Source organism: Staurois parvus, unplaced genomic scaffold (genome assembly GCF_062004578.1).
Source record: "Staurois parvus isolate SC_StPar_1 unplaced genomic scaffold, SC_StPar_1.0 ptg002121l, whole genome shotgun sequence".
In the NCBI taxonomy this organism is placed as follows: Eukaryota; Metazoa; Chordata; class Amphibia; order Anura; family Ranidae; genus Staurois; species Staurois parvus.
Window position 1 is genome coordinate 146,569 of NW_028319917.1, and position 27,853 is coordinate 174,421.

At 47.3% G+C, this 27,853-nt stretch overlaps 1 protein-coding gene across 1 annotated transcript in view; it reads right to left on the reverse strand.

The window, feature by feature from the left end:
* The window catches only part of LOC149432653 (uncharacterized), a 36,210-nt gene extending 17,791 nt beyond the window's left edge, over nucleotides 1–18,419 (reverse strand). The window contains exon 1 of the mRNA XM_089665087.1: nucleotides 17,890–18,419. Coding sequence (XP_089521213.1) covers nucleotides 17,890–17,926 — 37 coding nt within the window. The 5' untranslated portion in view covers nucleotides 17,927–18,419. The remainder of the gene's footprint in view (nucleotides 1–17,889) is intronic.
* Between the last annotated feature and the right edge of the window lie 9,434 nt (nucleotides 18,420–27,853).

A 27,853-nucleotide genomic window follows, 5' to 3' on the forward strand; every position in this document is an offset into this window, starting at 1 on the left:
CAATAGCAAATCAAAGGCTATCATGGCGATCAGGTGACCCAAAATCGGGAGTTCCGGGTCCCGATTGTTAGAATTGGACCCGAGGCTCTCAGTGACACCCCAGTTTTGGTGCTCATAGACAAGTACACAAATTAGGGGCCCCGCAGGGAAGAGCCCAGTACTGGGAGGCCCCTGATTTGCGTCCGGTCGGCATCGAGGGGTTAATACATTTGTATCATTTTTTTTTTATAATAATTGCATGGAGTGCGAACGATTGTTCAATATCCTCCACATTTCCTGACAACGGCATCACCTCTTCCTGCACGTGTTATGGTGGTCAGAAAACTGACACCTAGGCTGAGATGTGAGAAAAAACCTGAAGAACTGCTGAGAACGGAGCAAAATGACCGCTAACAGCTGAAGTGAAACTAAACCCATCAATTGGGGGAGGGGGCTGCTATGGGGCCTCGTGATCCACCTGACAGAAAAAGGTCAAGAATCCTGCTCCAATGACAACCTCCTTTCAGCTCTGCTACACTACATTGCCCCAAGTATTGGCCCCGCCCTCCCAACCATGTGATTCAGGTGCTCCAATCCCCTCCATATCATGTGATTCAGGTGTTCCAATCCCCTCCCAATCATGTGATTCCTGTGTTCCAATCCCCTCCATATCATGTGATTCCTGTGTTCCAATCCCCTCCATATCATGTGATTCAGGTGTTTCAATCCCCTCCATATCATGTGATTCAGGTGTTCCAATCCCCTTCAATCATATGATTCAGGTGTTCCAATCCCCTCCATATCATGTGATTCAGGTGTTCCAATCCCTCAATCATGTGATTCCGGTGTTCCAATCCCCTCCATATCATGTGATTCAAGTTTTCCAATCCCCTCCATATCATGTGATTCAGGTGTTCCAATCCCCTCCATATCATGTGATTCCTGTGTTCTAATCCCCTCCATATCATGTGATTCAGGTGTTCCAATCCCCTCCCAATCATGTGATTCAGGTGCTCCAATTCCCTCCATATCATGTTATTTAGATGTTCCAATCCCCTCCATATATTGTGATTCAGGTGTTCCAATACCCTCCCAATCATGTGATTCAAGTGCTCCAATTCCCTCCATATCATGTGATTCAGGTGTTCCAATCCCTCAATCATGTGATTCCGGTGTTCCAATCCCCTCCATATCATGTGATTCAAGTTTTCCAATCCCCTCCATATCATGTGATTCAGGTGTTCCAATCCCCCCCATATCATGTGATTCCTGTGTTCTAATCCCCTCCATATCATGTGATTCAGGTGCTCCAATCCCCTCCATGGACACAGGTGTATACAATCAAGCCCCTAGACATGCAGACGGCTTCTACAAACATTGGTGAAAGAATGGGTCGCTCTCAGGAGCTCAGTGACTCCAAGCGTGGTCCCGTGATAGGTGGCCACCTGGGCAATAAGTCCATCCGTGACATTTCCTGGCTACTAAATATTCCACGCTCAACTGTTAGTGGGATTATAACAAAGTGGAAGCCACTGGGAACAACAGCCACTCAGCCACCAAGTGGTAGGCCACGTCACATGACAGGGCGGGGTCAGCGCATGCTGAAGCGCACAGTGCGCAGAAGTCACCAACTGTCTGCAGAGTCAATAGCTAAAGACCTCCAAACTTGGTGTGACCTTCAGATGAGCCCAACAACAGTGTGTAGAGAGCTTCATGGAATGGGTTTCCATGGCTGAGCAGCTGCATCCAAGCCTTCCATCACCAAGTGCAATGCAAAGCGTCAGATGCCGTGGTGTAAAGCACGCTGCCACTGGACTCTAGAGCAGTGGAGATGTGTTCTCTGGAGTGACCAATCACGCATCTCTGTCTGGCAATCCGATGGACATGTCTGGTTTTGGCGGTTGCTGGGAGAACGAAACTTGCCTGACTGCATTGTGCCAAGTGTAATGTTTGGTGGAGGGGGGATTATGGTGTGGAGTTGTTTTTCAGGGGTTGGGTTGGCCCCCTAGTTCCAGTGAAGGGAACTCTTAAGGCGACATTTTGGACAATTTCATGCTCCCAACTTTGTGGGAGGAGTTTGGGGATGGCCCCTTCCTGTTCCAACATGACTGCCCACCAGTGCACAAAGCAAGGTCCATAAAGACATGGAGGAGCCAGTTTGGGGTGGAGGAACTTGACTGTCCTGCACAGAGTCCTGACCTCAACCCCATAGAACACCTTTGGGATGAATTAGAGCGGAGACTGCGAGCCAGGCCCCCTCCCCCGACATCAGTGCCTGACCTGACAAATGTGCTTCTGGAAGAATGGTCCAACCTTCCCATAGACACCCTCCTAAACCTTGTGGGGGGCCTTCCCAGAAGAGTTGGAGCTGTTATAGCTGCAAAGGGCGGGGCCAACTCAATATTGAACCCTACAGACTAAGACTGGGGGGCCATTAAAGGTCATGTGTGTGGAAAGGGCGGGGCCAACTCAATATTGAACCCTACGGACCGAGACTGGGGGGCCATTAAAGGTCATGTGTGTGGAAAGGGCGGGGCCAACTCAATACTGAACCCTACGGACTAAGACTGGGGGGCCATTAAAGGTCATGTGTATGGGAAGGGCGGGGCCAACTCAATATTGAATTCTACGGACTAAGACTGGGGGGCCATTAAAGGTCATGTGTGGCAAAAGGGCGGGGCCAACTCAATATTGACCCCTATGGACTAAGACTGGGGGGCCATTAAAGGTCATGTGTGTGGAAAGGGCGGGGCCCAATACGTGGGGCCATATAGTGTACATGGACAATTGTCTCCTAGCATCTGGAATGTACAGTAGTTGTGTCTGTACGGCATATTTCCGTGTGTGGGTGGAGAGTGGACACTTTGGAGCCCGGTGTGACAACAGGAGTGGTCAGAGCCAACATGAAGTCACAACACACCGGTTGAAAGCCACTAATCAGGAGCATATATGTGGCCAGGGGGTGCCCTGCCTACCACTGCACCAAGGGTGGCTGCCCCTCCTGCCCACCCCTAGCCTAAAGGTGTGCTTTGGTCCTCAGCACGATTTTAGACTAGTCCAGTGGTCTCCAAAAGGTGGCATGTGGGCTGGATGCAGCCCTTTACTTGACTTTAACCGGCCCTTTTTCTCCTTCTGATAAGAGGCACTATTCCTCCCACTGACACCAACGATGGGGCACTATTCCTCCCACTGACACCAATGATGGGGCACTATTCCTCCCACTGACACCAATGATGGGGCACTATTCCTCCCACTGACACCAATGATGGGGCATTATTCCTTCCACTGACACCAATGATGGGGCACTATTCCTCCCACTGACACCAATGATGAGGCACTATTCCTCCCACTGACACCAATGATGGGGCACTATTCCTCCCACTGACACCAATGATGGGGCACTATTCCTCCCACTGACACCAATGATGAAAAACTATTCCTCCCACTGACACCAATGATGGGGCACTATTCCTCCCACTGACACCAATGATGGGGCACTATTCCTCCCACTGACACCAATGATGGGGCACTATTCCTCCCACTGACACCAATGATGGGGCACTATTCCTCCCACTGACACCAATGATGGGGCACTATTCCTCCCACTGACACCAATGATGAAAAACTATTCCTCCCACTGACACCAATGACGGGGCACTATTCCTCCCACTGACACCAATGATGGGACACTATTCCTCCCACTGACACCAATGATGGGGCACTATTCCTCCCACTGACACCAATGATGGGGCACTATTCCTCCCACTGACACCAATGATGGGACACTATTCCTCCCACTGACACCAATGATGGGGCACTATTCCTCCCACTGACACCAATGATGGGGCACTATTCCTCCCACTGACACCAATGATGGGGCACTATGCCTCCCACTGACACCAATGATGGGACACTATTCCTCCCACTGACACCAATGACGGGGCACTATTCCTCCCACCAACACCAATGATGGGGCACTATTCCTCCCACTGACACCAATGATGGGGCACTATTCCTCCCACTGACACCAATGATGGGGCACTATTCCTCCCACTGACACCAATGACGGGGCTTTATGCCTCCCACTGACACCAATGACGGGACACTATTCCTCCCACTGACACCAATGATGGGGCACTATTCCTCCCACTGACACCAATGACGGGGCACTATTCCTCCCACTGACACCAATGATGGGGTACTATTCCTCCCACTGACACCAATAATGGGGCACTATTCCTCCCACTGACACCAATGATGGGACACTATTCCTCCCACTGACTCCAATGATGGGGCACTATTCCTCCCACTGACACCAATGATGAAAAACTATTCCTCCCACTGACACCAATGATGGGGCACTATTCCTCCCACTGACACCAATGATGGGACACTATTCCTCCCACTGACACCAATGATGGGGCACTATTCCTCCCACTGACACCAATGATGGGGCACTATTCCTCCCACTGACACCAATGATGGGACACTATTCCTCCCACTGACACCAATGATGGGGCACTATTCCTCCCACTGACACCAATGATGGGGCACTATTCCTCCCACTGACACCAATGATGGGGCACTATGCCTCCCACTGATACCAATGATGGGACACTATTCCTCCCACTGACACCAACGATGGGGCACTATTCCTCCCACTGACACCAACGATGGGGCACTATTCCTCCCACTGACACCAATGACGGGACACTATTCCTCCCACTGACACCAATGATGGGGCACTATTCCTCCCACTGACACCAATGACGGGGCACTATTCCTCCCACTGACACCAATGATGGGGCACTATTCCTCCCACTGACACCAATGATGGGGCACTATTCCTCCCACTGACACCAATGATGGGGCACTATTCCTCCCACTGACACCAATGATGGGACACTATTCCTCCCACTGACACCAATGATGGGGCACTATTCCTCCCACTGACACCAATGATGGGGCACTATTCCTCCCACTGACACCAATGATGGGGCACTATGCTTCCCACTGATACCAATGATGGGACACTATTCCTCCCACTGACACCAACGATGGGGCACTATTCCTCCCACTGACACCAACGATGGGGCACTATTCCTCCCACTGACACCAATGACGGGACACTATTCCTCCCACTGACACCAATGATGGGGCACTATTCCTCCCACTGACACCAATGACGGGGCACTATTCCTCCCACTGACACCAATGATGGGGCACTATTCCTCCCACTGACACCAATGATGGGGCACTATTCCTCCCACTGACACCAATGATGGGGCACTATTCCTCCCACTGACACCAATGATGGGGCACTATTCCTCCCACCAACACTCGGGTATTTTCTACTCAGACTTTTTACAGTCCGGCTGGAAACTTTTTTTTTCTACTTCAAGTAAAGTGGAAGTGAGTCTGTGGCGGGTCCCGGGAGCATTTACCGCCATAACGTGTGAATGTCCCACTCATTGTGAGAGATCGACTTCCCATCTACTGACCACCAACAGCTTCATACTTCCACCCATCGTTCCTGTCCCTGCCAGCTCCTTCCTGGCTCCTGGGGTGTCCAAGGATGATGGAACCCCCCACACGGGCCAAGCTGGCCATACATTCCCTTTACTAATGTCTACTGAGGACAAATCGATGATCGGTGTCACCCAGAGCAACGAGACAAATGGGACTGATTACAACCAGCTGAGGACACAGGACATGCTACACGCCTCCAACAGACACACTCAAGGTACACGGGATGTATGTAGTATGTCCAATCCTCCTCCCCCTCTGCCACTCCCCTCATCAGATTGCTAACAGTTCTCAGCTCTGAAAATGAAGCCTGAAATCAGATGGAGAGATTCAAAGTAACATTGTTTACAAACATCGATCAGACGGGAGATAGAGATACAAAGTAACATTGTTTATAAACATCCATCAGACGGGAGATGGAGAGATTCAAAGTAACATTGTTTATAAACATTGATCAGATGGGAGATGGAGAGATACAAAGTAACATTGTTTATAAACATCGATCAGACAGGAGATAGAGAGATACAAAGTAACATTGTTTATAAACATCCATCAGATGGGAGATAGAGATACAAAGTAACATTGTTTATAAACATTGATCAGATGGGAGATAGAGATACAAAGTAACATTGTTTATAAACATTGATCAGATGGGAGATAGAGATACAAAGTAACATCGTTTATAAACATCGATCAGACGGGAGATGGAGAGATACAAAGTAACATTGTTTATAAACATCGATCAGACGGGAGATAGAGAGATACAAAGTAACATTGTTTATAAACATCGATCAGACGGGAGATAGAGAGATGCAAAGTAACATTGTTTATAAACATCGATCAGACGGGAGATGGAGAGATACAAAGTAACATTGTTTATAAACATCGATCAGACGGGAGATAGAGATACAAAGTAACATTGTTTATAAACATCGATCAGACGGGAGATAGAGATACAAAGTAACATTGTTTATAAACATCGATCAGATGGGAGATGGAGAGATACAAAGTAACATTGTTTATAAACATTGAGCAGACGGGGGATGGAGAGACACAAAGTAACATTGTTTATAAACATCGATCAGACGGCAGATGGAGAGATACAAAGTAACATTGTTTATAAACATTGATCAGACGGGAGATAGAGAGATACAAAGTAACATTGTTTATAAACATCGATCAGACGGGAGATAGAGAGATACAAAGTAACATTGTTTATAAACATCGATCAGACGGGAGATGGAGAGATTCAAAGTAACATTGTTTATAAACATCGATCAGATGGGAGATGGAGAGATACAAGGTAACATTGTTTATAAACATCGATCGGACAGGAGATAGAGAGATACAAAGTAACATTGTTTATAAACATCGATCAGACGGGAGATAGAGAGATGCAAAGTAACATTGTTTATAAACATCGATCAGACGGGAGATGGAGAGATACAAAGTAACATTGTTTATAAACATCGATCAGACGGGAGATGGAGAGATACAAAGTAACATTGTTTATAAACATCGATCAGACGGGAGATGGAGAGATACAAAGTAACATTGTTTATAAACATCGATCAGACGGGAGATAGAGAGATGCAAAGTAACATTGTTTATAAACATCGATCAGACGGGAGATGGAGAGATACAAAGTAACATTGTTTATAAACATCGATCAGACGGGAGATAGAGATACAAAGTAACATTGTTTATAAACATCGATCAGATGGGAGATGGAGAGATACAAAGTAACGTTGTTTATAAACATTGATCAGACGGGAGATGGAGAGATACAAAGTAACATTGTTTATAAACATCGATCAGACGGGAGATAGAGAGATACAAAGTAACATTGTTTATAAACATCGATCAGACGGGAGATAGAGAGATACAAAGTAACATTGTTTATAAACATCCATCAGACGGGCGATAGAGAGACACAAAGTAACATTGTTTATAAACATTGAGCAGACGGGGGATGGAGAGACACAAAGTAACATTGTTTATAAACATCGATCAGACGGCAGATGGAGAGATACAAAGTAACATTGTTTATAAACATCGATCAGACGGGAGATAGAGATACAAAGTAACATTGTTTATAAACATCGATCAGACGGGAGATAGAGAGACACAAAGTAACATTGTTTATAAACATCGATCAGACGGGAGATGGAGAGATACAAAGTAACATTGTTTATAAACATCGATCAGACGGGAGATAGAGAGATACAAAGTAACATTGTTTATAAACATCGATCAGACGGGAGATGGAGAGATACAAAGTAACATTGTTTATAAACATCGATCAGACGGGAGATAGAGAGATACAAAGTAACATTGTTTATAAACATCGATCAGACGAGAGATGGAGAGATACAAAGTAACATTGTTTATAAACATCGATCAGACGGGAGATAGAGAGATACAAAGTAACATTGTTTATAAACATCGATCAGACGGGAGATAGAGAGATACAAAGTAACATTGTTTATAAACATCGATCAGACGGGAGATGGAGAGATACAAAGTAACATTGTTTATAAACATCGATCAGACGGGAGATAGAGAGATACAAAGTAACATTGTTTATAAACATCGATCAGACGAGAGATGGAGAGATACAAAGTAACATTGTTTATAAACATCGATCAGATGGGAGATAGAGAGATACAAAGTAACATTGTTTATAAACATCGATCAGACGGGAGATGGAGAGATACAAAGTAACATTGTTTATAAACATCGATCAGACGGGAGATAGAGATACAAAGTAACATTGTTTATAAACATCGATCAGACGGGAGATAGAGAGATACAAAGTAACATTGTTTATAAACATCGATCAGACGAGAGATGGAGAGATACAAAGTAACATTGTTTATAAACATCGATCAGACGGGAGATAGAGAGATACAAAGTAACATTGTTTATAAACATCGATCAGACGGGAGATGGAGAGATACAAAGTAACATTGTTTATAAACATCGATCAGACGGGAGATGGAGAGATACAAAGTAACATTGTTTATAAACATCGATCAGACGGGAGATAGAGAGATACAAAGTAACATTGTTTATAAACATCGATCAGACGGGAGATGGAGAGATACAAAGTAACATTGTTTATAAACATCGATCAGACGGGAGATAGAGAGATACAAAGTAACATTGTTTATAAACATCGATCAGATGAGAGATGGAGAGATACAAAGTAACATTGTTTATAAACATCGATCAGACGGGAGATAGAGAGATACAAAGTAACATTGTTTATAAACATCGATCAGACGGGAGATAGAGAGATACAAAGTAACATTGTTTATAAACATCGATCAGACGGGAGATGGAGAGATACAAAGTAACATTGTTTATAAACATCGATCAGACGGGAGATAGAGAGATACAAAGTAACATTGTTTATAAACATCGATCAGACGAGAGATGGAGAGATACAAAGTAACATTGTTTATAAACATCGATCAGATGGGAGATAGAGAGATACAAAGTAACATTGTTTATAAACATCGATCAGACGGGAGATGGAGAGATACAAAGTAACATTGTTTATAAACATCGATCAGACGGGAGATAGAGATACAAAGTAACATTGTTTATAAACATCGATCAGACGGGAGATAGAGAGATACAAAGTAACATTGTTTATAAACATCGATCAGATGAGAGATGGAGAGATACAAAGTAACATTGTTTATAAACATCGATCAGAAGGGAGATAGAGAGATACAAAGTAACATTGTTTATAAACATCGATCAGACGGGAGATGGAGAGATACAAAGTAACATTGTTTATAAACATCGATCAGACGGGAGATGGAGAGATACAAAGTAACATTGTTTATAAACATAGGCTTAAGCTAGCCATACATGCCTCAAAATGTGGCCAGTTCAGAAGGGACCGGGCAAATTTCAAGTGAGTGGACGGCGAAATCGAGGGTGTGGACGGCAAAATCGAGGGTGTGGACAGGGAAATCGAGGGCGTGGACAGGGAAATCGAGGGCGTGGACAGGGAAATCGAGGGCGTGGACAGGGAAATCGAGGGCGTGGACAGGGAAATCGAGGGCGTGGACAGGGAAATCGAGGGCGTGGACAGGGAAATCGAGGGTGTGGACAGGGAAATCGAGGGCGTGGACAGGGAAATCGAGGGTGTGGACAGGGAAATCGAGGGCGTGGACAGGGAAATCGAGGGCGTGGACAGGGAAATCGAGGGTGTGGACAGGGAAATCGAGGGTGTGGACGGCAAAATCAAGGGTGTGGACGGGGAAATCGAGGGTGTGGATGGAGAAATCGAGGATGTGGACGGGCAAGTCGAGGGTGTGGACGGGTAAGTCGAGGGTGTGGACGGGGAAATTGAGCGCTTTTCATTGATGGGGGGGGGGCAGAAATTTTCATAAAATAAAAGCACCTGAAAAGCTGAATAAAACTGCTTCCCTGTGTACCGGGTGTATTTGCTGCGAGGCAAAAAAGGCCTTTGCCTAGGGCGGCACTTTCAGGGGGGGGGTGGCAGTGGTGCAGTGGCGCCACCCCCACCCCTTTCCCACGAAAATGACAGCACAAAACCAAAATACACCCCTGCCTGTGTATGTGAATGTGAATGTGTTCACACGGAGGCGTGGCACTAGCGGTGCGGTGTAAAAACTCCCGCGTCTTTTGGGGCGTGTTTGGGGAGTTACAAAAAATGCCCCCAAAATGCCTCTTCCTATTGAATTTATTTTTAATTGGACGTGTTTTATAGCAAAAAGTAAAAAATATTGTTTTTGTTTTCAAAATTGTCATTTTTTTTTGTTTATGGCGCAAAAAATAAAAAGCGCAGAGGCGATTAAATACCACCGAAATAAATCTCTATTTGTGGGAAAAAAAGGACGTAAATTTAATTTGGGTGCCGCGTTGCACGACCGCGCAATTGTCAGTTAAAGTAAGAGTCTTTTCACACAGGCATTATGTTTTTTTTTTCTTCAGTTCAGTCATGTTTTTTTCAAAGAAAATACGGATGAGTTTATATCCGTTTTTTCATCCATTTACATCCGCTTACATTCATTTAGATCCGTTTTTTATCCATTTATGTCCATTTTTATCCATCTTCATCTGTTTAGATCTGTTTTTCACTAAAAAAAACGGAACGGATGAAAGACGGATGTCAACGGATGTAAATGGACCAAAAAAATGGATGTAAATGGATGAAAAACAGATCTAAACAGATGAAAATGGATGAAAACGGACATAAACAGATGAAAATTGGATCTAAACAGATGAAAAATGGATCTAAACGGAAGAAGATGGATGAAAACGGACATAAACAGATGAAAAATAGATCTAAACAGATGAAAAACGAATCTAAACGGATGAAAAATGGATCTAAACAGATGAACATGGATGAAAACGGACATAAACAGATGAAAAACAAATCTAAACGGATATAAAACGCATGTAAACCAATGTACTGTAAATGGATGAAAAACAGATGAAAAAAACGGATGAAAACTCATCTCATGTTTTTGTTGTGTTTTCTTCTGTTCAAAAAAACGGATGTTAATGAATGCGGACATTAATGGATGTAAAAAGAAGTGCATCCGTTTACATCCGCTTACATCCATTTTTGGTCCGTTTATAACCATTGACATCCGCTTTTTATTCGTTCCATTTTTTTGAACGGAAGAAAACACTAAAAAAAGGGAAAGGACGAAAAATGGATGTCAACGGATGTAAAGCAGACCTAAATGGATGAAAAATGGATGGAAATGGACATAAACGAATGTAAAATGGATCTAAACGGATGTAAACTCGTCTCATTTTTTTGTGTGTTTTCTTCCATTCAAAAAAAACAGATTTTAATAAATGCGGACATTAACGGATGTAAACAGAAGTTCATCTGTTTACATCCGTTTTAGGTCCGTTTACATCTGTTTTTTGTCCTTTCTGTTTTTATAGTGTTTTCTTCTGTTCAAAAAAATGGATGTCAACGGATGTAAACTGATCTAAATGGATGAAAAATAGATCTAAACGGATGAAAACGGACATAAACAGATGACAAATGGATGTAAACCAATGTAAATGGATGAAACACAGATGAAAAAAACGAATGAAAAAACGGATGTAAACTCATCTCATGTTTTTTTTTTTCTGTGTTTTCTTCCGTTCAAAAAACATGGACATAAACGGATGTTAACAAATGCGAACATTAACGGATGTAAAAAGATGTTCATCCGTTTACATCCGTTTTTGGTCCGTTTACATCCATTGTTCATCCGTTACGTTTTTTTGAATGGCAGAAAAACACAAAAAAACCCAGAACGAAAGAAAAACAGATGCCAACGGTCCAAATACGGCTGTAAGTGGATGAAAAACATTATAAAAACAAATGAAAAAAAACTATGTAAACTCATCTCATGTTTTTTTGTTTTCTTCCATTTAAAAAAAAACAGATGTTAACGAATGAGGACATTAACGGATGTAAAAAGAAAACACACAAAAAACATGAGATGAGTTTACATCGTTTTTTTTCGTTTGTTTTTATTATTTGTTTTTCATCCATTTTCATCCGTTTAGATCCGTTTTTCATCCATTTACATCCGCTTACATCCTTTTCTGGTCCGTTGACATCCGTTGACATCCGTTATTTGTCTGTTCCGTTTTTTTGAACGGAAGAAAACACAAAAAAAACCCAAAAAGGCCTAAAAATGGATGTCAACAGATGTAAACAGACCAAAAATGGATGTAAACGGATGTAAATAGATGAAAATTGGATCTAACGGAGGAAAAACAGATCTAAATGGATGAAAACAGACATAAACGGATGAAAAACGGATGTAAACCAATGTAAATGGATGAAAAACAGATGAAAAAAAAAATGGATTAAAAACGGATGTAAACTCATCTCATGTTTCTTTTAGTGTTCTCTTCCATTCAAAAAACTGGATGTGAATGAATGCGGACATTAACGGATGTAAAAATATGTTCATCCATTTATATCTGTTTTTGGTCCGTTTACATCCGTTGACATCCATTTTTCATCTGTTCTGTTTTTTTGAATGGAAGAAAATACTAACAAAAATGGAACGCACGAAAAATGGATGTCAACGGTTGTAAACGGACCAAATACAGATGTAAATGGATCTGAATGGATGAAAAACGGATCTAAACGGATGAAAACAGACAGAAATTCATTAAAATCTGTTTTTTTTGAATGAAAGAAAACAGAAAAAAAACATGAGATGAGTTTACATCTATTTTTTCATCCATTTTTTTCATCTGTTTTTCATCCATTTACAATGGTTTACATCTGTTTTTAAATGGATGAAAAACGGATCTAAATGTATGAAAATGGATGAAAACGGACATAAAGAGATGAAAAATGGACCTAAACAGATGTAAACCAATGTAAATGGATGAAAAACAGATGAAAAAAGGATGTAAAAAGATGTTCATCCGTTTACATCCGTTTTTGGTCCGTTTACATCCATTGACATCTGTTTATTGTCCGTTCTGTTTTTTTGAACGGAAGAAAACACAAAGAAAAGGAATGAATGAAAAACTGATCTAAACAGATGAAAATGTAAAAAAAATGTAATCCGTAAATGGACCAAATACAGATGTAAATGGATGAAAAACGGATCTAAACGGATGAAAATGGATGAAAACGGACATGAAAAAAAAATGAAAGTAAACTCATCTCATGTTTTTTTTTGTGTTTTCTTCTGTTCAAATTAACAAATGCGGACATTAATGGATGTAAAAAAATGTTCATCCGTAAATGGATGAAAAATGGATCTAAATTATCATTATTACATGGAGTTTCTATAGCGCCAAAGGGTTTGCTCAGCGCTGTACAATAGGGGGGGGGGGGGACAAGACATGAGACAGTACAGCAACTACAAACAGCACACGAGGGGTTAGAGGGCCCTGATCCTGGGAGCTTACAATCTAGGAGGGAGGGGGTAGTGGTACAGGAGGAAGTGGCTGTGGGGGATGGAGTGGTAGGAGGAGTGGAGGAGATCGGCTGTTAGGTGAGGGTGGGGTAGGCTTCCCTGAAGAGATGGGTTTTCAGGGTGCGCCTAAAGGTGAGGAGGGTGGGTGACAGTCTGATGGATTGGGGTAGTGAGTTCCAGAGGATGGGGGAAGTCCTGGAGAAGTTCTGAAGTCGGGGGAGGGAGGAGGAGACCAGGGAGCTAGAAAGTAGGAGGTCCTGTGAGGAGCGAAGATTACGGGTTGGGTGGTATTTGGGTATCAGGTCGGTGAGGTAGTTTGGGGCGGAGTTATGAATGGCTTTGTATGTCAATGTTAATAGTTTGAATTTAATGCGTTGGGCAGTCGGGAGCCAGTGGAGGGATTGGCAGAGGGGGGTGGAGCCAGTGGAGGGAATGACAGAGGGGGGTGGAGCCAGTGGAGGGAATGACAGAGGGGGGTGGAGGGAATGACAGAGGGGGGTGGAGGACACTGAGTGGAGGCCAGTGGAGGGATTGGCAGAAGGGGGTGGAGGACACTGAGTGGAGGCCAGTGGAGGGATTGGCAGAGGGGGGTGGAGGACACTGAGTGGAGGCCAGTGGAGGGAATGACAGAGAGGGGTGGAGGACACTGAGTGGAGGCCAGTAGAGGGATTGGCAGAGAGGGGTGGAGGACACTGAGTGGAGGCCAGTGGAGGGATTGGCAGAGGGGGGTGGAGGACACTGAGTGGAGGCCAGTGGAGGGATTGGCAGAGAGGGGTGGAGGACACTGAGTGGAGGCCAGTAGAGGGATTGGCAGAGAGGGGTGGAGGGCACTGAGTGGAGGCCAGTGGAGGGAATGACAGAGAGGGGTGGAGGGCACTGAGTGTAGGCCAGTGGAGGGATTGGCAGAGAGGGATGGAGCACACTGAGTGGAGGCCAGTGGAGGGATTGGCAGAGGGGGGTGGAGGACACTGAGTGGAGGCCAGTGGAGGGATTGGCAGAGGGGGGTGGAGGACACTGAGTGGAGGCCAGTGGAGGGATTGGCAGAGGGGGGTGGAGGACACTGAATGGAGGCCAGTGGAGGGATTGGCAGAGGGGGGTGGCAGAAGCAGAGCGGTTGATAAGGTGGATGAGTTCAGGATGGACTGAAGCGGGGAGAGCCTGCACTGGGGTAGGCCGGTGAGGAGGGAGTTGCAGTAGTCCAGGTGTGAGATAATCAGGGAGTGTACGAGTAGTTTAGTGGTGTCTGGGGTGAGGAAGGAGCGTATCTTGGCGATGTTCCGGAGGTGGAGCCTGTATGAGTTGGTATGTGATTTGACATGAGGTTGGAAGGAAAGGTTTGAGTTCAGAGTGACACCTAGTACTTTGGCTTGCTGGGAGGGATTGATGGTGGTGTTGGTGGTGATGGAGAGGATGGGGGGGGGGGGGAAATGAGGAGCTCGGTTTTGGAGAGGTTCAGTTTGAGGAAATGGAGCGACATCCAGTCTGATATGTCGCTCAGTAGGTGGGTGATATGGGCGGAGACTGAGGGGGTGAGGTGGGGGGTGGAGAGGTAGATTTGAGTGTCATCAGCGTAGAGGTGGTAGTTGAAGCCGTGGGAGTGTATGAGTTTGCCGAGGGAGGAGGTGTAGATGGAGAAGAGAAGGGGTCCAAGGACAGAGCCCTGGGGGACCCCAACAGAGAGGGGGAGGGAAGGGGAGGTGGCACCGTTGTAGGAAACGCTGAAGGAGCGTTGGGATAGATAGGACGAGAACCAAGAGAGAGCGGTGTCTCTGACGCCAAGGGAGAGTAGTTTATTAAGGAGGAGGGGGTGGTGGACTGTGTCAAAGGCCGCGGAGAGGTCCAGGAGGAGGAGGACAGAGTAGTCGCCTTTGGCTTTGGCGGTTAGCAGGTCGTTAGTGATTTTGAGGAGGGCGGTTTCGGTGGAGTGTAGGGGGCGGAAGCCAGACTGTAGGGGGTCCAGGAGGTTGTTGTCAGTGAGGTGGGCGCTTAGGCGGTCGTAGACTATGCGTTTAAGGAGCTTGGAAGTGAGTGGCAGCAGGGAAATTGGTCTGAGGTTGTTTGGGTCTGTGGGGTCCAGGGAGGGCTTTTTAAGTATGGGGGTGATGAGCGCATGCTTTAGGGGGGAGGGGAATACGCCAGTAGAGAGGGAGAGATTGAAGATGTGAGTGAGGGAGCGGATGAGGGAGGAGGGGGGTGACTGGAGGAGGTGAGCGGGGATAGAGTCCAGGGGGCACGTAGTGAGGCGGGCTTCTGAGAAGACTCTGGTGACTTCCTCAGTGGTAGTAGGGCTGAAGGAGTGCAGTGCTGGGGGAGTTACGGTAAGCGGGGCCTTGGGTGTGGTGGGGGGCAGTGCGGTTGCGAGGTCAGAGGAGGGGAGAGATGAGGGGGTGATGGGGGGGGGAGGCAGATTGCGAGTTGACTATGTCCTTACGGATTGCATCAATCTTGTTGTGGAAATGGGTGGCAATCTCGCGGGCGGTGAGTGAGGTACTGAGTAGAGGAGGGGGGGAGCGAGCAGGGAGTTGAAGGTGGAGAAGAGTCGGCGAGGGCAGGTGGAGAGGGTGTTGATAAGGTTTAGGAAGTAGGCCTGCTTGGCGGCGTGGAGGGAGGAGGTGTAAGTGAGGAAGGCAGATTTGTAGAGGGAGAACGCATGAGGGGACCTGGTTTTGCGCCATAGTCTCTCCAGCGCGCGACTGCGACGTTTGAGGCATTTAGTGTGGTCGTTCTGCCATGGTTGGAGCGGTCTGGGTTTGATGTTGCGTGTGGTTAGGGGTCCCAGAGAGTCTAGGGCAGCTGACAGCGAGTCGTTGTATGTGGCGGTGGCTGGGTCAGGACATGACAGTGGAAAGATGCTGTCGTGTAGGCGGTCGGCGGCCGAGTGTAGGGGGGCTGGGTTTAGGTTGCGGCTGGTGATGGTTTGGCGCCTTGGGGGAAGGGGAGGTGGAGAACGTGAGGAGGTGGTGGTTGGAGAGAGGGAAGGGGGTGTTAGTGAACTGGTTGAGGGTACAGAGGTGGGAGAAGACGAGGTCCAGGGTGTTCCCATCGATGTGGGTGGAGGATTGAGTGTGCTGTGTGAGCGCGAAGGAGGAGGTTAGGTGGAGGAGTTGGGATGTAGCCGGGTTGTTGTTGTTGATGGGGATATTGAAGTCCCCGAGGATGATGGTCGGTAGCTCAGAGGAGAGGATGAAGGGAAGCCAGGCGGCGAAGTCATCCAGGAAGCGGGGTATGGACCCGGGAGGCCTGTAGATCACTGCGATCCTTAGGGGGGTGGGGGAGAAGTGCCGGATACAGTGCGCCTCGAAGGAGGAGAATGACAGAGAGGGGGGGTTAAGGAGGACCTGGAAGGTGTGCAGCAGTGATAGGAGCAGGCCGACACCACCACCTCTGCAACCGCTCGGTCTAGGTGAATGGGTCCAGGTGAGACCTCCATGGGTGAGTGCCAAAGGGGAGATGGAGTCAGTGGCCTGTACCCAGGTTTCGGTGACCGCTAGGAGGTTGAGGGAGTGGGAGATAAAGAGGTCATGGATGGCTTAAATGGATGAAAATGGATGAAAACGGACATAAACTGATGAAAACCGGATCTAAACGGATGAAAATGGACATTACTGGATGAAAAACGGATCTAAACAAATGAAAATGGATGAAAACGGACATTAACGGATAAAAAACGGATCTAAATGGATGAAAACAGACATAAACTGATGAAAACTGGATATAAACGGATGAAAATGGATGAAAACGGACATTAACAGATAAAAAATGGATCTAAATGAATGAAAATGTGCATAAACGGATGAAAAACAGATCTAAACGGATGAAAATGGACATAAACGGATGAAAAATGGATCTAAACGGATGAAAATGGATGAAAATGGACATTAACGGATGAAAAACTGATCTAAACGGATGAAAATGGATGAAAACGAACATAAACAGATGAAAAAGGGATCTAAACGGATGAAAACGGACATAAATGGATGAAAAACGGATCTAAATGGATGAAAATGGATGAAAATGAACATAAACGGATGAAAAACGGATCTAAATGGATGAAAATGGATGAAAACGAACATAAATGGATGAAAAACGGATCTAAACGAATGAAAATGGATGATAAATGAACATAAACGGATGAAAAACGGATCTAAACTAATAAAAAACAGATGTAAAGCATGTGCATTGGGGTGAGTGGCCCTTGAAACCTTCAATGATACGTTTTCATAAAACACGAGAAGGACACAATGAACGATTTCCACCACCGTCCCGTCCAATGTGACCATAAATATAGAACGTGCTAATCTTTCTACTTCACAGATCTATTTCAAGCGCAGGAATTGACACCTTGGACCACGGACTATGAAGAAGTAGCCGGACTCGCCACTACAAATCAAGAATGAATAGAGATCGAGTTCACCAAATCAAACCACGGCGACACCCCACCTACCTGTGAGCAGGCTCAGGAGCAGCACCGTGGGGGCCATCGCTGGAGATTCTCGCAGTGCTCAGGGCCAACCTCAGCGTCGTTTAGTACCCAAGTGCTGGACCCCTCCCTCTGTACCACAGATTCCATTCGTGGTCTTCTGCTGAACATTGCCTGTACTTCTCGTATTTCTCAGCTAGAAAAAGGAAATATCAACTTTAGCTTCAGACCACATTGCTAAGCGAGAGAAACGAAAACAGGATAACCGTTCGGTTGGTGTCGTCTCACGGCACATCGATTGTCGTCTTGTCCTGACGCTGGATCAGAGACAAAGTGTGTGGCTGCATCTGGGCTACAGTGAAGGTAATAAGTGCGGTATTGGCTCCCCTCTGATGGTGAATGTTCGCCCCTCACACAGAAATGATCGATCTAACAATGGAATGTTCGCCCCTCACACAGAAATGATCGGTCTAACAATGGAATGTTCGCCCCTCACACAGAAATGATCGGTCTAACAATGGAATGTTCGCCCCTCACACAGAAACGATCGGTCTAACAATGGAATGTTCGCCCCTCACACAGAAACGATCGGTCTAACAATGGAACGTTCGCCCCTCACACAGAAATGATCGGTCTAACAATGGAATGTTCGCCCCTCACACAGAAATGATCGCTCTAACAATGGAATGTTCGCCCCTCACACAGAAACGATCGGTCTAACAATGGAATGTTCGCCCCTCACACAGAAACGATCGGTCTAACAATGGAATGTTCGCCCCTCACACAGAAACGATCGGTCTAACAATGGAACGTTCGCCCCTCACACAGAAATGATCGGTCTAACAATGGAATGTTCGCCCCTCACACAGAAACGATCGGTCTAACAATGGAACGTTCGCCCCTCACACAGAAACGATCGGTCTAACAATGGAATGTTCGCCCCTCACACAGAAACGATCGGTCTAACAATGGAATGTTCGGTGTAACACTGAGAGACAGAATACAACAACAAATTCAGCAGAAATGCGTCTAACAAATGATGACGGATCTGCATGTTCATGAGGGAAAGAAGGATTTGGTCTCCTATCATTCAGCAGGATTTCTGGCTCCCAGGTGTCTCTCATACAGGTAACAAGCTGAGATTAGAAGCAGTCTCTTAAAGGGAGTGCTGCTAATCTCATTGTGTTACCTGTATAAAAGACACCTGTCCACAGGAGCCATCAAACCATCAGATTCCAAACTCTCCACCAAGGCAAAGACCAAAGAGCTGTCCAAGGATGTCAGGGACAAGATGGTAGACCTACACAAGGCTGGACTGGGCTACCAAACTATGGCCAAGCAGCTTGGTGAGAAGGTGACAACAGTTGGTGCAATCATTCACAAATGGAAGAAACACAAAACAAGTGTCAGTCTCCCTAGGTCTGGTGCACCATGCAAGATCTCACCTCGTGGAGTGTCAATGATCATGAGAACAGTGAGGAATCATCCCAGAACTACACGTGAGGATCTTGTCAATGATCTCCAGGCAGCTGGGACCACAGTCACCAAGAAAACAATTGGTAACACAATACGCCGACAAGGACTGAAATCCTGCAGTGCCCGCACGGTCCCTCTGCTCAAGAAAGCCCATGTCCAGGCCCGTCTGAAGTCTGCCACTGAACATCTGAATGATGCCGAGGAGGACTGGTGGGAAGTGTTGTGGTCAGAGGAGACCAAAATCCAGCTCTTTGGCATCAACTCAACTCGCCGTGTTTGGAGGAGGAGGAGCCTATGACCCCAAGAACACCATCCCAACTGTGAAACATGGTGGTGGAAACATTCTGCTTTGGGGGTGTTTTTCTGCTAAGGGGACAGGACAACTGCACCGCATCAAAGGGACGATGGACGGGGCAATGTACCCTCAAATCTTGGGTGACAACCTTCTTCCCTCAGCCAGGGCATTGAAAATGGGTGGTGGATGGGTGTTCCAGCATGACAATGACCCAAAACACACGGCCAAGGCAACAAAGGAGCGGCTCAAGAAGAAGCACGTTAAGGTCCTGGAGTGGCCTAGTCAGTCTCCAGACCTTCATCCGATTGATAATCTATGGAGGAGCTGAAAGTTCGAGTTGCCAAACGTCATCCACAAACCTTAATGACTTGGAGAGGATCTGCCAAGAGGAGTGGGCCAAAATCCCTCCTGAGATGTGTGCGAACCTGGGGGCCAACTCCAGGAAACGTCTGACCTCTGTGATTGCCAACAAGGGATTGGCCACCAAGTACTAAGTCATGTTTTGTGAAGGGGATCAAATCCTTCTTTCCCTCATGAACATGCAGATCCGTCATCATTTGTTAGACGCATTTCTGCTGAATTTGTTGTTGTATTCTGTCTCTCAGTGTTACACCGAACATTCCATTGTTAGACCGATCATTTCTGTGTGAGGGGCGAACATTCCATTGTTAGACCGATCATTTCTGTGTGAGGGGCGAACATTCCATTGTTAGACCGATCATTTCTGTGTGAGGGGTGAACATTCCATTGTTAGACCGATCATTTCTGTGTGAGGGGCGAACATTCCATTGTTAGACCGATCATTTCTGTGTGAGGCGAGAACATTCCATTGTTAGACCAATCATTTCTGTGTGAGGGGCGAACATTCCATTGTTAGACCGATCATTTCTGTGTGAGGGGCGAACATTCACCATCAGCAGGGGAGCAAATACACATTTCTTTCACTGTACAAACCGGGGGGGGGGGGGGGGGTATGTAGCACTTAGATGGGCTCCTTTAAGCCACCCCGCAGAAGGTTTCTTGCACAGGTTGGACAGCACAGGGAGACGGGGTGCAAATTCTAATTGGCTGCTACTGCAGCCCAGGACTGTGAATGGATGCCAAAGAGGAGTGCCCACCCCCTAGAAATGGGGCAAAAGAGGAACCTGAGTGATGGCCAGGGCAAGATGGAATCTGACAGACCAGTGGGTGGCTAAGCCCCAACCACTCTCAGAATGGGGAGGAGTGCGGGGTGCTCAGGTGAGTTGAGGGTACCAGGAAAGTGGCGAAACACCTCCAGGAAGCAAGGCTAGAATGCCAGGGGCTTTGGCTACCAAAGACCAACTGCTGCTAGGACAGACCGTGGGCCTAGTGTTGCTGCTGGTGAGAGCCCAGGACCACACGGCTCCTGTTACTGTCTGTTGCTGAAGTTGGAGCCCAGGAGGGAAGCTGCATGCGGGATGGAGTTGCTTTTCCAGAGTCTTTGAGGAGGTTTTTAGTGGAAGAGCAAAACAGGGCATAGCCGCCCAAAGAGGATCTTTGCCCTACCTGACTCCATTCGGGGGGTTGCGATTTACCCCATGACCACCCTGACTTGGCTGACCCAAGTCTGGACAGTGACCAGAAGGAGGTTACCACAGCTCTGGTTTGGTGAGAGGCCTACTGGCCACCCCAGTGCATTACTGTTGCCATTCTCACTATCTGGAAGAACTTTACCATAGGCCGTGGATTACAAATCTCCCATTTGGGGAAAAAAAGGGCTCCACCATGAGTAGAGGGCCCCAACGCCGGCAGGACTGAGTTTGGTGAGAGGCCTACTGGCCACCACAGTGCATTACTGTTGCCATTGTCACTACCTGGAAGAACTTTTCCGTAGGCCGTGGATTACAAATCTCCCATTTGGGGAAAAAAAGGGCTCCACCATGAGTAGAGGGCCCCAACGCCGACATGACTGAGTATGGTGAGAGGCCTACTGGCCACCACAGTGCATTACTGTTGCCATTGTCACTACCTGGAAGAACTTTTCTGCATGCCGTGGATTACAAATCTCCCATTTGGGGAAAAAAGGGCTCCACCATGAGTAGAGGGCCCCAACGCCGGCAGGACTGATTAGGGGCCCACTGGCTAGGCAGAGCATATTTACAGTAGAAAAGTTTCCACTGCTGATATTATTTCTCTTGGCATTAATATTTCTCCCTGGTGATACTTTACAGAGTCGAGGTAAATATTGTGGCTACAGTTGTGTCCGTGTCATTTCCTTCATGTTTTCTGGCCAGAGGGGAACGATTGGTACTAGAGCACATAGACGTGTGTCCTGCAAGACCAAGTCCGTATCGTCTTGGAAACCGTTCTCTAACCCGACTTACTCTACAGGGCTCTTGCCTTCGGGAACAAAGGCCATTCAAAAAGTTTTGGGTGTGTCAATGGGGTCAAAAACGGAGCAGGGCAGGAGGACCCAATTAATCCACCATCTCCTCCAGAGGTGGTTCTTCACACATGTATTTCTAATACACTTCCTACTGAATGCAAATCGTTCTCTGATTGGATGGGGTGGAGATTGTGATGTCACTGCTCGCTTTTTACTCCTCGTCCAATCAGAGAAGGCAAAGTGCACTCTGAAGGATGCCCATGCAGAGCGGCTAACCTCCTGGGTTCGCAATGCCACTCAGCACGGGACCTGGAAGCAAGTGCAGATCACTGGAGTGGTGGTGCCTACTTCAGGGATTTCCAGCTTCCGTGGGGATCACCCAGGTATAGTAAATGTAGGGGAACAAAAATCCTTAGTGATCCCCCCGAGAGGCAATCGGATATTCCCTGGATCAGCTTTACCTATAAAACTAAATGGTTAGAACTTCCACCTGGCAGCATTAGGGTCGATGGTTCAAATCCCAACCATGGCACCACCTGCCTGGAGTTTGTATGTTGTCCCTGTGCCTGCATGGGTTTCCTCCGGATACTCTGGTTTCCTCCCACCCTCCAAAGACATGCTGGTAGGTTAACTGGCTCTTGTCTAAACTGGCCCTAGTATGTGTATGTAGGAATGTCAATTAGGGACCTTAGATTGTACGCTCCTCGGGGGCGGGGACTGATGTGAATGTACAATATATATATTTAAATTGATGGCGCTATATAAGAACCTGAAATAAATCAATAAATAATGATCATGAAGAAACTTGAATCACCGCTCCAAGCTGAGGCTAATATGCCAACCTACCGGTGTTCAGGAGATGGGAGCAGGCATCAAAATTCACTCATCCAGAAGTGTCAAACTGCACTATATTGTCGAAAGTATTGACCCCGCCCTCCAAATCATGTGATTCAGGTGTTCCAATCCCCTCCCAATCATGTGATTCAGGTGTTCCAATCCCCTCCATATCATGTGATTCAGGTGTTCCAATCCCCTCCCAATCATGTGATTCAGGTGTTCCAATCCCCTCCCAATCATGTGATTCAGGTGTTCCAATCCCCTCCATGGACATGGTGTATACAATCCATCCCCTAGGCATGCAGACTGCTTCTACAAACATTGGTGAAAGAATGAGCTCAGTGACTCCAAGCGTGGTCCCGTGATAGGTGGCCACCTGGGCAATAAGTCCATCCGTGACATTTCCTGGCTACTAAATATTCCACGCTCAACTGTTAGTGGGATTATAACAAAGTGGAAGCCACTGGGAACAACAGCCACTCAGCCACCAAGTGGTAGGCCACGTCACATGACAGGGCGGGGTCAGCGCATGCTGAAGCGCACAGTGCGCAGAAGTCACCAACTGTCTGCAGAGTCAATAGCTAAAGACCTCCAAACTTGGTGTGGCCTTCAGATGAGCCCAACAACAGTGCGTAGAGAGCTTCATGGAATGGGTTTCCATGGCCGAGCAGCTGCATCCAAGCCTTCCATCACCAAGTGCAATGCAAAGAGTCGGATGCCGTGGTGTAAAGCACGCCACCACTGGACTCTAGAGCAGTGGAGACATGTTCTTTGGAGGGACCAATCATGCTTCCCTGTCTGGCAATCCGATGGACGTGTCTGGGTTTGGCGGTGGCCAGGAGAACGGTACTTGCCTGACTGCATTGTGCCAAGTGTAAAGCTTGGTGGAGGGGGGATTATGGTGGGGGGTTGTTCCTTAGGGGTTGGACTTGGCCCCCTAGTTCCAGTGAAGGGAACTCTTAAGGTGACATTTTGGACAATTTCCTGCTCCCAACTTTGTGGGAGGAGTTTGGGGATGACCCCTTCCTGTCCCAACATGACTGCCCACCAGTGCACAAAGCAAGGTCCATAAAGACATGGAGGAGCCAGTTTGGGGTGGAGGAACTTGACTGTCCTGCACAGAGTCCTGACCTCAACCCCATAGAACACCTTTGGGATGAATTAGAACGGAGACTGTGAGCCAGGCCTCCTCCCCCGACATCAGTGCCTGACCTGACAAATGTGCTTCTGGAAGAATGGTCCAACCTTCCCATAGACACCCTCCTAAACCTTGTGGACGGCCTTCCCAGAAGAGTTGAAGCTGTTATAGCTGCAAAGGGCGGGGCCAACTCAATATTGAACCCTACGGACTAAGACTGCGAGGCCATTAAAGGTCATGTGTGTGGAAACGGCGGGGCCAACTCAATATTGAACCCTACGGACTAAGACTGGGGGGCCATTAAAGGTCATGTGGGTGGGAAGGGCGGGGCCAACTCAATATTGAACCCTACGGACTAAGACTGGGGGGCCATTAAAGGTCATGTGTGTGGAAAGGCAGGAGGCCCAATATTGAACCTTACGGACTAAGACTGGGGGGCCATTAAAGATCATGTGCGTGGGAAGGCAGGCGGCCCGATACTTGGGGCAATATAGTGTATGTTGTATAGGACGCCGCTCAGACCAACCTAACCACTAACCCCAAACCCCAGCCCAGTATGTCTGAGTATCGACTTCCTTTCATTCGTCTTGCTTTCCTCAGTCTACACCTAATTTAGAACGATAGATTTGGGTCGATTTACCTTCTTGTTTTATTTGATGAGAAATCTGATGTTCCCTCTCTGACTTGCATTAAAGCACCTAAAGCTTCGACATGATTTTCTATTTGTTACATAGGGACCCAGTAGAACCCTGCGCTCAGTAGTATCCCCACTCAGCAGATCCCCAGCTTCTTAGTACCCCTGTTCAGCATTGGTGCCCTCATTCAGCAGATCCACAGCTTATTAGTACCCTTGCCCATCAGATCCCCTGCTCAGTAGTACCTCCAGCTCTGTTGATTTAAAGAGGCCCAGTAGAACTCTGCACTCAAAAGTACCCCCACTCAGCAGATCCCCAGCTCCTTATTTCTGCTGTTCAGCATTGGTGCTCTTGTTCAGCAGATCCCAAGCTTATTAGTACCCTTGCCCAGCAGAAGCCCTGCTCAGTAGTACCTCCAGCTCTGTTGATTTAAAGGGCCCACTAGAACCCCACACACAGTAGTGCCCCCACTCAGCAGATCCCCAGCTCCTTAGTACCCCTTTTTAGCATTGTGCCCTCATTTAGCAGATCTGCAGCTTATTAGTACCCTTGCCCAGCAGATCCCTTGCTCAGTAGTACCTCCAGCTCTGTTGATTTAAAGGGACCCAGTAGAACCCCAAGCTCAGTAGTACCCCCACTCAGCAGATCCCCAGCTCCTTTGTACCCCTGTACAGCATTGGTGTCCTCTTTTTGCAGATCCCCAGCTTATTAGTACCCTTGCCCATCAGATCCCCTGCTCAGTAGCACCTCCAGCTCTGTTGATTTAAAGGGGCCCAGTAGAACCCCAAGCTCAATAGTACCCCCACTCAGCAGATCCCCAGCTCTTTAGTACCCCTGTTCAGCATAGGTGCCCTCATTCAGCAGATTCACAGCTTAATATTACTCTTGCCCAGCAGATTCCCTGCTCAGTAGTACCTCCAGCTCTGTTGATTTAAAGGGGGGCAGTAGAACCCCGCACTCAGTAGTACCCCCACTCAGCAAATCCCCAGCTCCTTAGTACCGATGTTCAACATCGGTGCTCTCATTTAGCAGATCCCCAGCTTATTAGTACCCTTGCCCAGCAGATCCCCTACTTAGTAGTACCTCCAGCTCTGTTAATTTAAAGGGGCCCAGTAGAACCCCATGCTCAATAGTACCCCCACTCAGCAGCAGCCATGATACCCACACTCTAATTTCTATTTCTCTGCTTCAAAGAACCAGCATCCCATTCTCAAGTGCCCTCCAGAATGACAACTCTTGTCTACAGCAAGCTCACCTCTGTCCATGACATCCAACTCCTGTAACCAACTTGCTGTTGCTGAGACGTGGGTTTAGGAATCTGCCTCCCTCTCTCTGGTGGCCTCCACTGGACTCACTGGCCCAGACTCAGTGGATGAAAAGGAGGTAGAATTGGTGTAATGTACCTATGATGGCACCTGCGGAGCAGAGGAAGGCCTCTTTTACAGCTCTGGCCAGGGAGCCCTGGTAAAGTAACAGGGAGCACCAGAGCAGAGTGGCACAAGTGCCTGATAAGACTTCTGCTGGTGGATGCTGATGTGCGTCCAGGTACGTGGGAGCAGATAGCCGATGGCACTGTCACGATCAGGGGTCAGGCTTGAAGACCAGTTGCTATGGCAGTGGAAAGGCTCACCTGAAACCAGCAGGATAGGTACACAGGCAGGTCACTGTGGCAGAGGAGTGGGATCACCCGAGGTGCCGAGTCTAAGTACCAACCGGTGTTCACCACAGCTCCTGATGGTGGAAATGGATTTTGCTGCATGTTAGCACCTGGTCACGGTCCTCAGGATCACCCCACCAGGAGGTGAGCAAGTGGAGGTGCAGTAGCGTATGAACAGGTAAGGTTCAAACGGAAGCGTGGTCAGTAAACAAGTCAAGGTCGGTAATGAGCAGTCGCAGGTTGGGATCAGACAGAGGCGTAGTCGAGAACAAGCCAAGGTCGGTAATGAACAGTCGCAGGTTGGGATCAGGCAGAAGCATAGTCGAGAACAAGCCAAGGTCGGTAATGAGCAGTCGCAGGTTGGGATCATGCAGAAGCGTAGTCGAGAACAAGCCAAGGTCGGTAATGAGCAGTCGCAGGTTGGGATCATGCAGAAGCGTAGTCGAGAACAAGCCAAGGTCGGTAATGAGCAGTCGCAGGTTGGGATCAGACAGAGGCGTAGTCGAGAACAAGCCAAGGTCGGTAATGAGCAGTCGCAGGTTGGGATCAGGCAGAAGCGTAGTCGAGAACAAGCCAAGGTCGGTAATGAGCAGTCGCAGGTTGGGATCATGCAGAAGCGTAGTCGAGAACAAGCCAAGGTCGGTAATGAGCAGTCGCAGGTTGGGATCAGGCAGAAGCGTAGTCGAGAACAAGCCAAGGTCGGTAATGAGCAGTCGCAGGTTGGGATCAGGCAGAAGCGTAGTCGAGAACAAGCCAAGGTCGGTAATGAGCAGTCGCAGGTTGGGATCAGGCAGAAGCGTAGTCGAGAACAAGCCAAGGTCGGTAATGAGCAGTCGCAGGTTGGGATCAGGCAGAAGCGTAGTCGAGAACAAGCCAAGGTCGGTAATGAGCAGTCGCAGGTTGGGATCAGGCAGAAGCAGAGTCAAGAACAAGCCAAGGGTCAATAATGAGTGGCAGCAAAATACGGATAATAACAGAGAAGGCAAGGAGCAAGATACAGGCTGGAGAGCACAATAATCTGGCTATCAGGAAGTGCAGAGACATGGCTTATATCAGGAAGTTCATGGGAGGAGCAAGGGGTTCAAGGTTCATGACAAACAAGGTCAAGGTAGGATCATCCAAATAATTGTCAAGGCAGCTGTCCAGCATTCCAGGTGGCTCAGCAAGAAGAAACGTTGCCTCTCACCACAGAAGGCCCAGGTTTGGACCCAGGCTCTGACAGGCAATCTGGCAGAAAAGCAGGAGCTGGAGACAGGAACTGCTCATCTGGTTCAGGAAGATGGATCAAGGCAAGGTCAGACAGTCTGGGTCAGCAACAAGCAGGCAGATCAGGCATGGACGGCAGGCAAAAGAGTAGTCAGGAGTCAGGCCAGAATTGGTAACGGCAACGCAGATGAGCAGAAGGAGCAGACAGAAGAGAAGTCCAAAGGCAAGCCAGCAGGCAGCATTCAGGCAGACTCAGGAGCAGCTCAGGTTGGCAACAGGAGAGAAACAGATGCATGGATCCTTCGGGAACATAGTAGAGCAAACGGCGCTGATACAAGGAACTAGTGCAGCTGAAATAGCCCCTCTGGTGCCAATGAGCCCTCATACATGCACACAT